We start from the raw sequence: 12,041 nt of genomic DNA on the forward strand, positions 1-12,041 counted from the left end.
TGCCGTGAGCTGTGGTGTAGGTCGAAGATGTGGCTTGGATCTGACATTGCTGCAGTTGTGGAGTAGGCCAGCAGCTACAGCTCCTATTTGATCCCTAACCTGGGAACCTCAGGTATGGCCCTAAAAAAAAAAAAAAGTTCTGGGCCCAAACTACTGTAAGTATCGAAGTTCCATTAAGAGAAAACTATGAGGTAGGGGGTCTGGTTTGTAGACAGATCTGGAGATCGTTTTATTGTTTATTCATTTGTATATTTAGTGGGCGCAATGAGCAGTGACTTGATGTGGGATCTTAGCTCCCAGCCTGGGGATTGAACCCAGGCTGCAGTGGTGAAAGCTATGAATCCTAACCACTAGACCACCAGAGAACTCCCTGGAGATCATTTTGGGTTTTTTTTTTTTTTTTTTTTTTTGGCTTTTTAGGGCAGCACCTGCAGCACATGGAAGTTCCCAGGCTAGGGTGGAATTGGAGCCACAGCTGTTGGCCTGCGCCACAGCCACAGCAATGCCGGATCCTTATCACATCCTCATAGATACTAGTTGAGTTCATAACCCCCTAAGCCATAATGGGAACTCCTACATTCTTTTTCTCATATCATTCCCTGTCTTATTCTGTCCCAAGAGACTGGATATAGTTCCCTGTGCTGTGGAGCAGGACCTCCTTGCTTATCCCTTCTAAATGTAATTCTGTGTATCTACCAACCCCAGACTCCCAGTCCATCCCACTCCCTGCCCCCTTCCCCTTTGGCAACCACAAGTCTGTTCCCCAGGTCCGTGAGTCTGTTCCTATTCTAAAGAAAGGTTCACTTGTGCCATATTTTAGATTCCAGGTATAAGTAATATCATATGGTTTGTCTTTCTGACTTACTTCACTTAGTATAAGAGTCTCTAGTTCCATCCATGTTACTCCAAATGGCATTATTTCATTCTTTTTATGGGTGAGTAGTATTCCACTGTGTATATGTACCACATCTTGTTTTTGTTTCTGTTTTTGCTTTTCGGGGCCACACCTGCGGCATGTAGAAGTTCCCAGGCTAGGGGTCGAATCAGAGCTGTAGCTGCTGTTCTGCACCACAGTCACAGCAACATGGGATCCAAGCCTCATCTGCGACCTACATCGCAGCTCATGGCAATGACGGATCCTTAACCCCCTGAGGGTTAAGGCCAGGATGGAACCTGTGTCCTCGTTGATGCCAGGTGGGTTTGTTACCACTGAGCCACAATGGGAACTCCCCCGCATCTTCTTAATCCACTCCTCTGTTGCTGGACATTTAGGTTGTTTCCATGTCTGGGCTACTGTGAATAGTGCTGCTATGAACATACAGGTTCATGTATCTTGAATTGTAGTTTTGTCCAGTTATATGACTAGGAATGGGATTGCTGGAGCGTACGGTAGTTCTTGGGTTTTTTTTTTTTGGTTTTTTTTTTTGTCTTTTTACCTTTTCTAGGGCCGCTTCCAGCGGCATATGGAGGTCGAATCAGAGCCACGGCCTACACCACAGCAACACGGGGTCCAAGCTGCATCTTCAACCTACACCACAGCCCATGGCAACGCCGGATCCTTAACCCGCTGAGCAAGGCCAGGGATCGAACCCGCAGCCTCTTGGTTCCCAGTCGGATTCGCTAACCACTGCGCCACGACGGGAATTCCGCGTGTGGTAGTTCTATGTTTAGTTTTCTGAGGAACATCCATACTGTTTTCCATAGAGGTTGTACCAATTTACATTCCCACCAATCCTTTTCTCCACAACCTCTACAGCATTTGTTATTTGTAGACTTTTTTTTTTCTTTTTTTTTTTTCTTTTAGGGCCGCACCTGCAGTATGCAGGGGTTTCCAGGCTAAGGGCTGAACTGGAGCTACACCGCTGCCAGCCACAGCAATGCAGGATCCGAGCCGCGTCTGCAACCTATACCACAGCTCACATCAAGGCCGGATCCTTAACCCGCTGAGTGAGGCCAGGGATCGAACCCACAACCTCATGGTTACTAGTTGGATTTGTTTCACTGCACCGCAATGGGAAATCCTATTTGTAGACATATTAGTGATGGCCATTCTGACTAATGTGAGCTGGCACCTCATGGTAATTTTGATTTGCATTTCTCTAATGATTAGTGATGTTGAACATTTTTTCATGTGCCTGCTGGCCATCCATATGTCTTTTTTGGAGAAATGTCTATTGAAGTCCTTTGCCCATTTTTCAACTGGGTTGTTTGTTTTTTTGTTGTTGAGTTGTATGAGTTGGTTGTATATTTTGGACATTAAGCCCTTGTCTGTTGCATTGTTTAAAACTAATTTCTCCTGGAGTTCCCGTCGTAGCTCAGTGGTTAACAAATCTGACTAGGAACCCTGAGGTTGCAGGTTCAATCCCTGGCCTTGCTCAGCGGGTTAAGGATCTGGCGTTGTCGTGAGCTGTGGTGTAGGTCACAGTCGCAGTTCGGATCTGGTGTTGCTGTGGCTGTGGTGTAGACCGGCAGCTGCAGCTCCGATTAGACCCCTAGCCTGGGAACCTCCATACGCCGTGGGTGCAGCCCTAAAAAAGACCAAAAAAAAGAAAGAAAAAAAAAAGCAACAAAAAAACCCTAATTTCTCCTAATAAAACAAAAACAAAAAAACCCCTAATTTCTCCCATTCTGTAGATTGTCTTTTCTTTTTCTTTTCCTTTTTTTTTTTTTTTTAATGGTTTCCTTTGCTGTGCTAAAGCTTGTAAGTTTGATTAGGTCCCATTTGTTTATTTTTTTATTCCTATTGCCTCGGGAGACTGACCTAAGAAAAGATTTGTACACTTTGTGTCAGAGAGCATGTGACCTTTTGTGACTATATATTTTTTTTAATTTTTTTAAATTTTTTTTTGTGGAATTTTTTTTTTTTGTCTTTCTGCCTCTTCTAGGGCTGCTCCCGCAGCATATGGAGGTTCCCAGGCTAGGGGTCAAATTGGAGCTGTAGCCGCCAGCCTACACCACAGCTCACAGCAACGCTGTATCCTTAACCCACTGAGCAAGGCCAGGGATCGAACCTGCAACCTCATGGTTCCTAGTCGGATTCGTTAACCACTGAGCCACGACGGGAACTCCAATTTTGTGGAATTTTTTTTTTTGGCTGCACACATGGCATGAGGAAGTTCCAGGGCCAGAGCTCGAACTTGTTCCACAGCAGTGACAATTCCAGATCCTTAACCCACTGAGCTACTAGGGAACTCTTGTGTCTGTCTTTTATCCAGCATAATGACTTATTTGGAAGTTTGATACAAAACTGAGTTTCAGGAGTTCCTTGGTGGCCTAGCAGTTAAGGATCCAGCATTGATACTGCTGTGGGTTGGGTTCAATCTCTGGCCTGGGAACTTCCGAATGCAACTGGGTACAGAAAAAAAAAAAATTGAGTTTTAAAATCTTCCTTAAGGGAGTTCCCGTCGTGGCTCAGTGGTTAGCGAGCCCGACTAGTATCCATGAGGACAAGGGTTTGATCCCTGGCCTTGCTCAGTGAGTTAAGGATCCAGCATTGCTGTGAGCTGTGGTGTAGGTCACAGACGCAGCTTGGATCCCCCGTTGCTGTGGCTGTGGTGTAGGCCGGCAGCTACAGGTCCAATTTGACCCCTAGCCTGGGAACCTCCATATGCTGTGGGTGCAGCCTCCCCTGCCAAAAAAAAGACAAAAAGACTGAAATCTTTCTTAATATTTTATACTATAGTTTCTAATCGTAATATACATTATGAAGATTGAGTTATGAAATTTTAATTGAGACTTGCAAATGTCCTCTAAAATATGCCAGACTGCTAAGACGCTTGTATAATTTTTCTTTTTTATTTTTAGAGCTGCACTTGAGGCAAATGGAGGTTCCCAGACTAGGGGGTCTAATCAGAGCTGTAGCTGCCAACCCACACCACAGCCACAGCAATACCAGATTTGAGCCATGTCTGTGACCTACACCACAGCTCACGGCAACGCCAGATCCTTAACCCACTGAACAAAGTCAGGGATCGAACCAGCAACTTCATGATTCCTAGTCGGATGCATTTCCGCTGAGCCATGACAGGAATTCCCTGGTGGACTGCTTCTAATCCACCCCGCTCCTGCCCTACAAGGTCGGCACAATTGTGGGCACACCAAGCAACAGGCGCTCTGCTCTGAGTAAACGCAGGAGCTTCGAGGCCTTGGCTGTTTGCCAGCTGTTTTACCTGCTTAAGGAGCTTTTTGTCCCTTCAGGTGTCTCAGCAGAAGATGCTAGAGAAGAGCCCTTCCTGCAAGCCTGGGTGTGGTCCTGCTGGCTACAGCCTAGGCTCTGGAGGCAGGAAACTGGTGTGAGTCGTCTCAGCCCTTTCTTGCTCTGTGACCAAGTGTCCTGACCTTTCTCTAGGCTCAGTTTTCTGGTCCGCAAAATGGGGTTATACTTGAGCCAGCCCGCCTGGATGTTGTGAGGGTTCATCAAGCCAATGCGGGTGAGCATGGTGCCTGGCACAGGGAGTGGGCGGCCCTGATGGTCCGGGCATCACGGTGACCCTCCAGACAGTGACAGTGAATCAGGAGGGACTTGGGTGATCGGCCTGAGTCAAAGGAAAGAGCGGGGCGAGGCAAGAGGGGGTGTCTCTGGAAACAGGTAGTCTAACTTCCAGTGTCCCCTCTGCCACTTGATTATCTGTGCCACCTGAGCCAGGTCCTGCTCTCTGTACAATGCCTCTGTTTCCCTCTCACTAAAATGAAGGGACAGGACAGGATCTGCCCTCCATGACCCTCCCTGATCCTCTGGGAAGTGGTTCCCAAACTTCAGAATGCACCTGAATCACTCAGAGAACTGGTTTGGGGTTTTTTACCCACGCTCACGGCTTGTGGAGGTTCCCAGGCCAGGGACTGAACCCGCACCGCAGCAAGAATCCATCCACTGCAGTGACAGCACCACAAGAGAACTCTGGGCCACAAGAGAACCCTGGAGAACTTATTAAAACACTGCTGTCCCATCCACCCACCCCAGTTTCTGGTTCAGATAAGTCTAGGGTGGGCCCTGAAGAATGTGCATTTTGGAGTTCCCATCATGGCTCAGTGGTTAATGAACCCGACTAGTATCCATGAGGACGAGGGTTTGATCCTTGTCCTTGCTCAGTGAATTAAGGATCCAGCATTGCCGTGAGCTGTAGTGTAGGTCACAGATCTGGCGTTGCTGTGGCTGTGGTGTAGGCCGGCAGCAATAGCTCTGATTCCACCCCTAGCCTGGGAACCTCCATATGCTGCGCTGAGCCCAGTGTATACCCAAACTTGAAGGCCAAGGCCAGTGAGGGGCGGGTCAAGGGTCCAAGAGAAGACAAGCCTCGATAGGGCCTAGGAGACTTTTCTCTCCTTGCTCCATCCAGGACTTGAAATCTCTACAGTTACCTGAAAAAAAGAGCCCGACCCTGTGTGAAGCGCCCGATTCCTTCTCCCCAGGGCAGGGCTGTGGTGTTGCATCAGAGCCCTGGAGGCAATGCTCCAGGATGGAAACAGCTGGCAACCAGGCACTTGGGCAACTGGAGAGGCTGCTCCAGAGCCTAAGGGCTCCAGCCCCTGCTGTGAGCTGCAGAGAGGGCAGGGGCCCAGCCTGGGAGATGACTGCTCCTTCACCTGTCTGTCTGTCTGTCTTTCTTTCTTTCTTTCTTTTTCTTTCTTTCTTTTTCTTTTTCTTTCTTTCTTTCTTTTTTCTTTCTTTCTTTCTTTCTTTCTTTCTCTTTCTTTGTCTGTCTGTCTTTCTTTCTTTCTCTTTCTTTCTGTCTGTCTGTCTTTCTTTCTTTCTTTTTTCTTTCTTTCTTTCTTCTTTCTTTCTGTCTTTCTTTCTTTCTTTCTTTCTTTTTTCTTTCTTTCTTTCTTTCTTTCTTTCTCTTTCTTTGTCTGTCTGTCTTTCTTTCTTTCTCTTTCTTTCTGTCTGTCTGTCTTTCTTTCTTTCTCTTTCTTTCTTTCTGTCTTTCTGTCTTTCTGTCTTTCTTTCTTTCTTTCTTTCTTTCTTTCTTTCTTTCTTTCTTTCTTTCTTTCTTTCTTTTCTTTCTCTCTTTCTTTCCTCTTTCTAGGATCAAACTCACAGCATATGGAAGTTCCCAGGCTAGGGGTCAAATCGGAGCTGCAGCTCCCAGCCTACACCACAACCATGACAACGTGGGATCAGAGCTGCATCTGCAACCTACACCACAGCTTGCAGTAGGGCCAGATCCTTAACCCACTGTTTGAGGCCAGGGATCCTCATGCAGTAACAAATGTGCATCCTCATGGATACTGATCAGGTTCGTTACCGCTGAGCCACAACGGGACCACCACGAGTCAGGTTCTTAATCCACTGAGTCACAGCGGGAACTCCCCTACCCTCTATTCTTAACTGCACTGACCACTCATCCTTGCACCAGATTTCAGGGAGAAGTAATAGGCACAGGTGTGCACTGTGTGAATACACACTCTCTATTACTATCAGGCTTTTGCTTCAAATCCTACAAAAGTTCTTTTTCCCAAAGTCTGGACCACATGGAGCCCCCTTTTTGCCTGGCTCAAAGGCAAGCTTGAGGGGACTCCTTTCTCCCTTTTCCCTGAGCCTTTCACCCCTTGGGCAGGTAAAGAAACGTCAGTCCAAGGAAAATCATGCTGATGAAAACAAGGGCTGAAAGAGGATTTCTCTTTAAGGTCTCTATCTTTCCCTACCTCCTTGCTTATTCTGTTTATTCTTTTATTTTATTCTTATTTATTTATTTTTTGTCTTTTGTCTTTTTAGGGGCATATCCGAGGCATATGGAAGTTCCCAGGCTAGGGGTTGAATCAGAGCTACAGCTGCCGGCCTACGCCACAGCCACAGCCACACCAGATCCAAGCCATGTCTGTGACTAACACCACAGCTCAGGCAATGCCGAATCCTTAACCCGCTGAGTGAGGCCAGGGATTGAACCCGCAACCTCATGGATCCTAGTCAGGTTCTTTAACCGCTGAGCCACGAAGAGAACTCCCTGTTCCCCTTTTTCTGAGATGATTTTCCTCCTCCTCTTTCTTATCACTGACCTTTAGCCTCGTGTGTGTGTGTGTGTGTGTGTGTGTGTGTGTGTTTTGAGGGGGATGGCCTCTCAAACCTGCCCATTCTCAAATTCTCCATCACGGAAACCCAAAGACCTGCACTGGTAGAGAAGGACCCTCCCGAGGTGGTCGGTAGTGGGCAAAACAGGGGAAAGATTTAATCACTTCATCTGGTCACACTATGAGTGTTTGGTTATGGGCTCCTTGGAAACTGAATGGGATGTGTTGGTCTGGTGTCCTTGGCACTGGGCTTAGCACATAGTAGAGACTTAGTAAATGTTGGTTCACTGAAATTGGGAAATGATCGACTCTTCTGTGCTGGGGTGGCAAGAGACATTTTACAAAGATGTATATCACAGGCCCAGAAACAAGAAGGTTATTTTGGAGTTCCTGTTATGGCTCGTAGGTTAAGAACCCGATATAGTGTCCATGAGGATGCGGGTTTGATCCAGGGCCTTGCTCACTGGGTTAAGGATCTGGCATTGCCACAAGTTGCAGCATAAGTCACAGATGCAGCTCAGATCCAGCATTGCTGTGGCAAAGGCCAGCAGCTGCAGTTCCAATTCAACCTCAAGCCCAGGAACTTCCATATGCTGCAGGTAATGCCTGACAAAGAAAAAAAAAAAAAAAAAAGGAGAAGGTTATCTTGGGCAGGAAAAAATACCATCCTTTCCTTTGAAGAGGGGGACATAGGATGCGGGCAGTCAAAGGTAAGGGAGCGGGGGAGAAGGCATAGGGAATACCACTAGATGGCTTTCATTTTCTCTATGAAAAAGGTGTATGGGGTGGGGAAGAGGCAAAGATTTGGAAAAGCCACTGTAGGGAGATGGAGGGGTCCAGGGATAAATTAAATAATTGCTGGGCAGTGGTGAGGGCTCAGCTGTGGGCAGAGGAAATGATTTGTGGGTTTTATCTTTGCAGAGACTCAGGTGGTTGGGTTACAGTAGGGACTGGGGACCCATGGTTTATTCAAGGGAGAAAATGAACGGGGTCACCGGAGTAGAGGGCTCCCTAGCACCGGGGAATGAAAACCGTAAGCATTAGACGGTGAATGGGAAGGCAGAAGAGTGAGTTCTGTTGGAAAGAGCTGGTATTTAAGATTCCAGGTGGTGGACCAGGTATGTGACCCTGGGGATGCACGGGGAAGATGCGGGAAGCTGGCAGAGATGAGAAAGTCAAGGCACTGAGGCCAGGTGGACCCTGAGGATGCTAAAGTCTCCCAGAATCCAGGGCGGCTCCGTGAGCCACGTGACAGCCCTCCCACGATTGGCTGACAGTGAAGCATAGTTGAGAAGATGGCGACTCAGCGAGAACCTCATCCGAGTAGGTCTGTACACACAGTGGCATACAGTGTGCAGGAGGGCAGTGAGGAGCAAGGGGAGTGAGGCCCCTTCCTCCCGCCTGCACAAAGACAGGCGATGTGGGATGGGGATACTCTGGGTGGTGTGCGGAAGCCGGCTCCCCTCAGCAACAACAGGGGAGGAGAGACAGGGTTGCATTTCCAGAAGCAGTGAGCAAGCTCCGGACAATAGCTTGTCCTGTGACCGGTCTCTGGGCCCAGGGCCTAACGAATCGGAGGGAGCGGACTAGAGTTTGGGCGCTCCCTTGAGTTAAGGGAACCGAGGAGGGCCTAACGCAGGGTAAAGATGGCGGAGCAGGGAAGCCAGGCTTTGAACGGCGGGGCAAGCCCGGGCCAGGCCCGTCGGCGGCGTCGCGCGTCTCCAAGGCGACGCCACGCGTGGCCCGGAAATGGGCGGAGTTTCTGGCGGGGCGGGGTATCTCTGTGACGCCAGGGGTTGGGCCTAAATGGCGAAACCCGAGAGGCTCCCGGGGGGGTTTGAACTGGCCAATGGGCGAGCTGCCGACCGGGTGTCGGAAAAGGAGGCGGAAGCGGGGAGGAGTCGCCGCGGGAGCTGGTCTGCATCCGCCGCGGCGTCTCCATGGCACGACCCTGGCCTCCGACTTCAACGACTTCATAAGGAGGCGTTTCTGGGCGCAGCCGTGTCGCTCCTGGTGAGAGGTCGCCGGCAGGCGGGACCCAGGGAGGGATGGCCCCCGCCGAGGTCGCCGGGTCCCGCTGCCTCCCCCGGGTCGCCCCCTCCTGCACCCACCGGCGCGCTCGTCCCGCTCCCGTCAGAATCTGGCCTCCCTGCCCCGCCCACCGGCGCGGGCCTTCTCCTCCTCCCGCTAACGGGCGGGCGGCCGCCTCTCTCCTCACCTGGCCACTGGCAGAGCTCTGCTCCCTCCTCTGCTGCCCTGCGGCAGTGCTTCGCCCCTCTCTCTATGGGCAGAAACTGGTCCCCTTCTGCCCGCTGGTGGGTGATCGTCCCTTCTCACCGCCGACGGAGACTGGCCCCGCGCCCTCCTGCCCGGCAGTGGGCGTCGCCCCGTCCGCTTCGCCCCCCGCCCCCGAGGGCCTCGGCCGGGCGGTTATATGCCAGCTCCTTGTAGGCAGCTCTGTCCCCCGGGACCGCCTCTGGGCCGCCCGACCCGGCTGGGTGGGTTCACCGGTCCGGCGGGCCTCCTGGGGAAGCGGGGGTCTCACACCGGGTCTTTGCACGATCGAGCGTCTAACCTGCTCTAACTCGGATCTAAGCCCAGCCGGCCACTGCTGCGGCCGGGAGGATTTTCCCTCCGCCGACGGGTTACCCACTCGCTGCCTAGCCTCCCAGTCCCCAAGCAGCCTCTCCTCTTCCCTCCTTTAAATAGTATTGGTCCTCTGGGGTATCTATTTTGCTGGGAACGCCCCTTCTCCTAGGAAACTGTTGCCCAGGCCCCACCCCGAATATCCCTCCGGCTCTCCGTGCGGGTTCTGGCCGTTTGGGAACCACTTGGGGCCTTGTGGTTCTCTCCTGTCCACCTCTCACGCCAGCCAGCATTTCAGGTTTTCCTCCTGGTGGCCACTCACCTTTCCTCCCGTCTGGGACCTTGGTGTGGTCCTTTCTCTCCTAGTTCCTTCCCCCCTCACTCCCTGGGGAGGGGACCTCCGACCACCCCGCACACCCGCCACCCCACAGGTCGCTCAGCCTCTCCTATCTCCCCCACTTTGGCAGGACAGTTGCTGTGCGACTTGGACAGTAGAGGAGCGCCTCCCAAGTTTTCATCCACCTGCCACCCCCAAAGCTTCCACCCTTCTCCCCTCAGAGAGGACGTTTGATGCTGGGCCCCTGAGATTCTCATTGACAAGCCCCTCTGGGTCCCCCTGAGCAGAGCCTGCTGACCCAATTGCCCACCTTTGCGGCTTTGATGCCTAGCCATGTCTGCCTCATCCTCAGGCGGCTCCCCCAGGTACTGCCAGTGTGGGGGGGCGTGTCTGCCATAGGGCAGGGAAAAGTGGACAGGAGCTCCGAGGCTGGGCTCACTGGAGGCTTTTCTTTTCAGCTTCCCTGTTCTGTGTACTGAAAGCCTGGATCAAAACATTTAAAAATGATTTTTAAGAGGAAGGAGGAAAACGCAGGCACATAATCCCAGCTCTGCCTCCCCTGGCCCTCCCTCCCCAGGTGCCCCAGTTCCTGATGGCAAATAGGATTGCCATGGTTGTCTTTGGAATACTAGGCTCAGTGTGAATAAGAACAGTGATGTAGGAGTTGGATGCAGCAGTTAGCCAATAGTTGATGGGATCCATGTAGGTTGATGGAGAGCCTGCTGAGAGTGAGAGCTTGCCCAAATCTGTTGGCTTTAAGTGAACATTCTAAACCAGGAGGGGAAAAAAAAAACCTGTCTGCTCAGATTTGGTATTCCTTGGCTAAATGATTAGTAGGGCTCAAAAAAATTTTTTTAATCAAGGTGCTATATACATATAGCCCAATGTATGCTGAAGTTCTTAAGAATTCTTATGCTGCATTATTTGTTCCAAAATAACGGAGAGCGAGGGTAAAGTCATATTTTGGGGCTGTCATCAGGCAGTGAGTGGGATGGATCAAATCTGCTTTCCAGGTCCCTTCCCATTCTGGAATTCCTGGGTACACTGCTGCCAAATTTTGGAGATTAGACTTTTGCTCTATTTGCAAATTTGGTGATGGGGCTGTTTACATGTAAGCAAGATGAATTACACGTGGTATTACAAAATTCCAGAAAGACCAGAAATAACCCTGCTTCTTAGGTGCTTAAAGGGTAGCTAGTAGAATACTTTGGGAAATAGCCATTTTTCATCATCTTTGTTGAATATTTGACTTCGTTTTATGAATTCTGAGTCACAGAGACTTTGTTCCTGAGCCTATGGTTCTGCCTTTACATGTCAGTGATTCACAGAGCATTGCTCCAGGCACTGTCCTGGGCACTCTCACCCTTGGCCAGGCTCATGTGTTGACTCTCAGCCACATGCTGCCTGCTTTTTTGTGTCCTGAGAGACAGGATGACAGCTGGGCTTTTCAGCTAAAGGTCACAATATGTGTGATGCGAGGGCAGGTTAAAAGGCTAGCCCTGCAAATGCCCCCTACCCCCATTTTCCATCCCCCTGCCGGGCACACCATGAGCGTTTGGTGCTCGCGTAAAGGGAGCCAGGTGATTCCAGACTGGTTCTCCTAGCCGTGAACTCGTTTAGCCACCACATGTGATATATAACTTCAGGAGATCTAAGAAATAGAAGAGCCCTAGTTTTCTGCTTATAATCTGGTTCTTGTGCCTGGGTACAGGTTTCCATCGTGTGGTAAGAACGGAGTAACGAGTCTCACGCAGAAAAAGGTCTTGAGGACACCTTGTGGCGCACCCAGTGTGACCGTGACGGTAGGTGCAGCACCCTCCCGCCCGCGGCTCTGCCAGCAACCTCTTCTGCTGGCCCCACAGGGGCTGGACGCTGGGCTCCGTGCCTCCACGCATTTCCTGCTGATGAACTGGGTTTGGGTTTTGCCTGTGGTAAGGCTGCCGGGTGTAAGGAGGTTGTCTGAACCCAATTCTTCCAGACAGATTTCAGAACATCTTAAAACAGATTTTCAAAAAAAAAAAGTCAAGGAAAGAATGGGGATTGATAGGGCTGGGGGGGTGGGGCACGTGTTCTGCCCTGCTGATGTATTGTCTTCAGAATCCGCACAACCTTC

At 50.5% G+C, this 12,041-nt stretch overlaps 1 protein-coding gene across 34 annotated transcripts in view; it reads left to right on the top strand.

Annotated features, from left to right (window-relative positions):
• The window catches only part of ODF2 (outer dense fiber of sperm tails 2), a 36,636-nt gene continuing 32,872 nt past the window's right edge, over positions 8,278 to 12,041 (top strand). For 4 of the 34 annotated variants that reach the window (XM_021098448.1, XM_021097867.1, XM_021098345.1 and 1 more), the window contains exons 1-3: positions 8,898 to 9,018; positions 10,059 to 10,293; positions 11,640 to 11,730. Coding sequence is in view for 16 of the 34 variants with exons in the window: in XM_021097867.1 (XP_020953526.1) it covers positions 10,262 to 10,293; positions 11,640 to 11,730 (123 nt within the window). In the remaining 18 variants the exon portion in view is untranslated. 34 annotated transcript variants of the gene reach the window in all.

Source organism: Sus scrofa, chromosome 1 (genome assembly GCF_000003025.6).
Source record: "Sus scrofa isolate TJ Tabasco breed Duroc chromosome 1, Sscrofa11.1, whole genome shotgun sequence".
NCBI lineage: Eukaryota > Metazoa > Chordata > Mammalia > Artiodactyla > Suidae > Sus > Sus scrofa.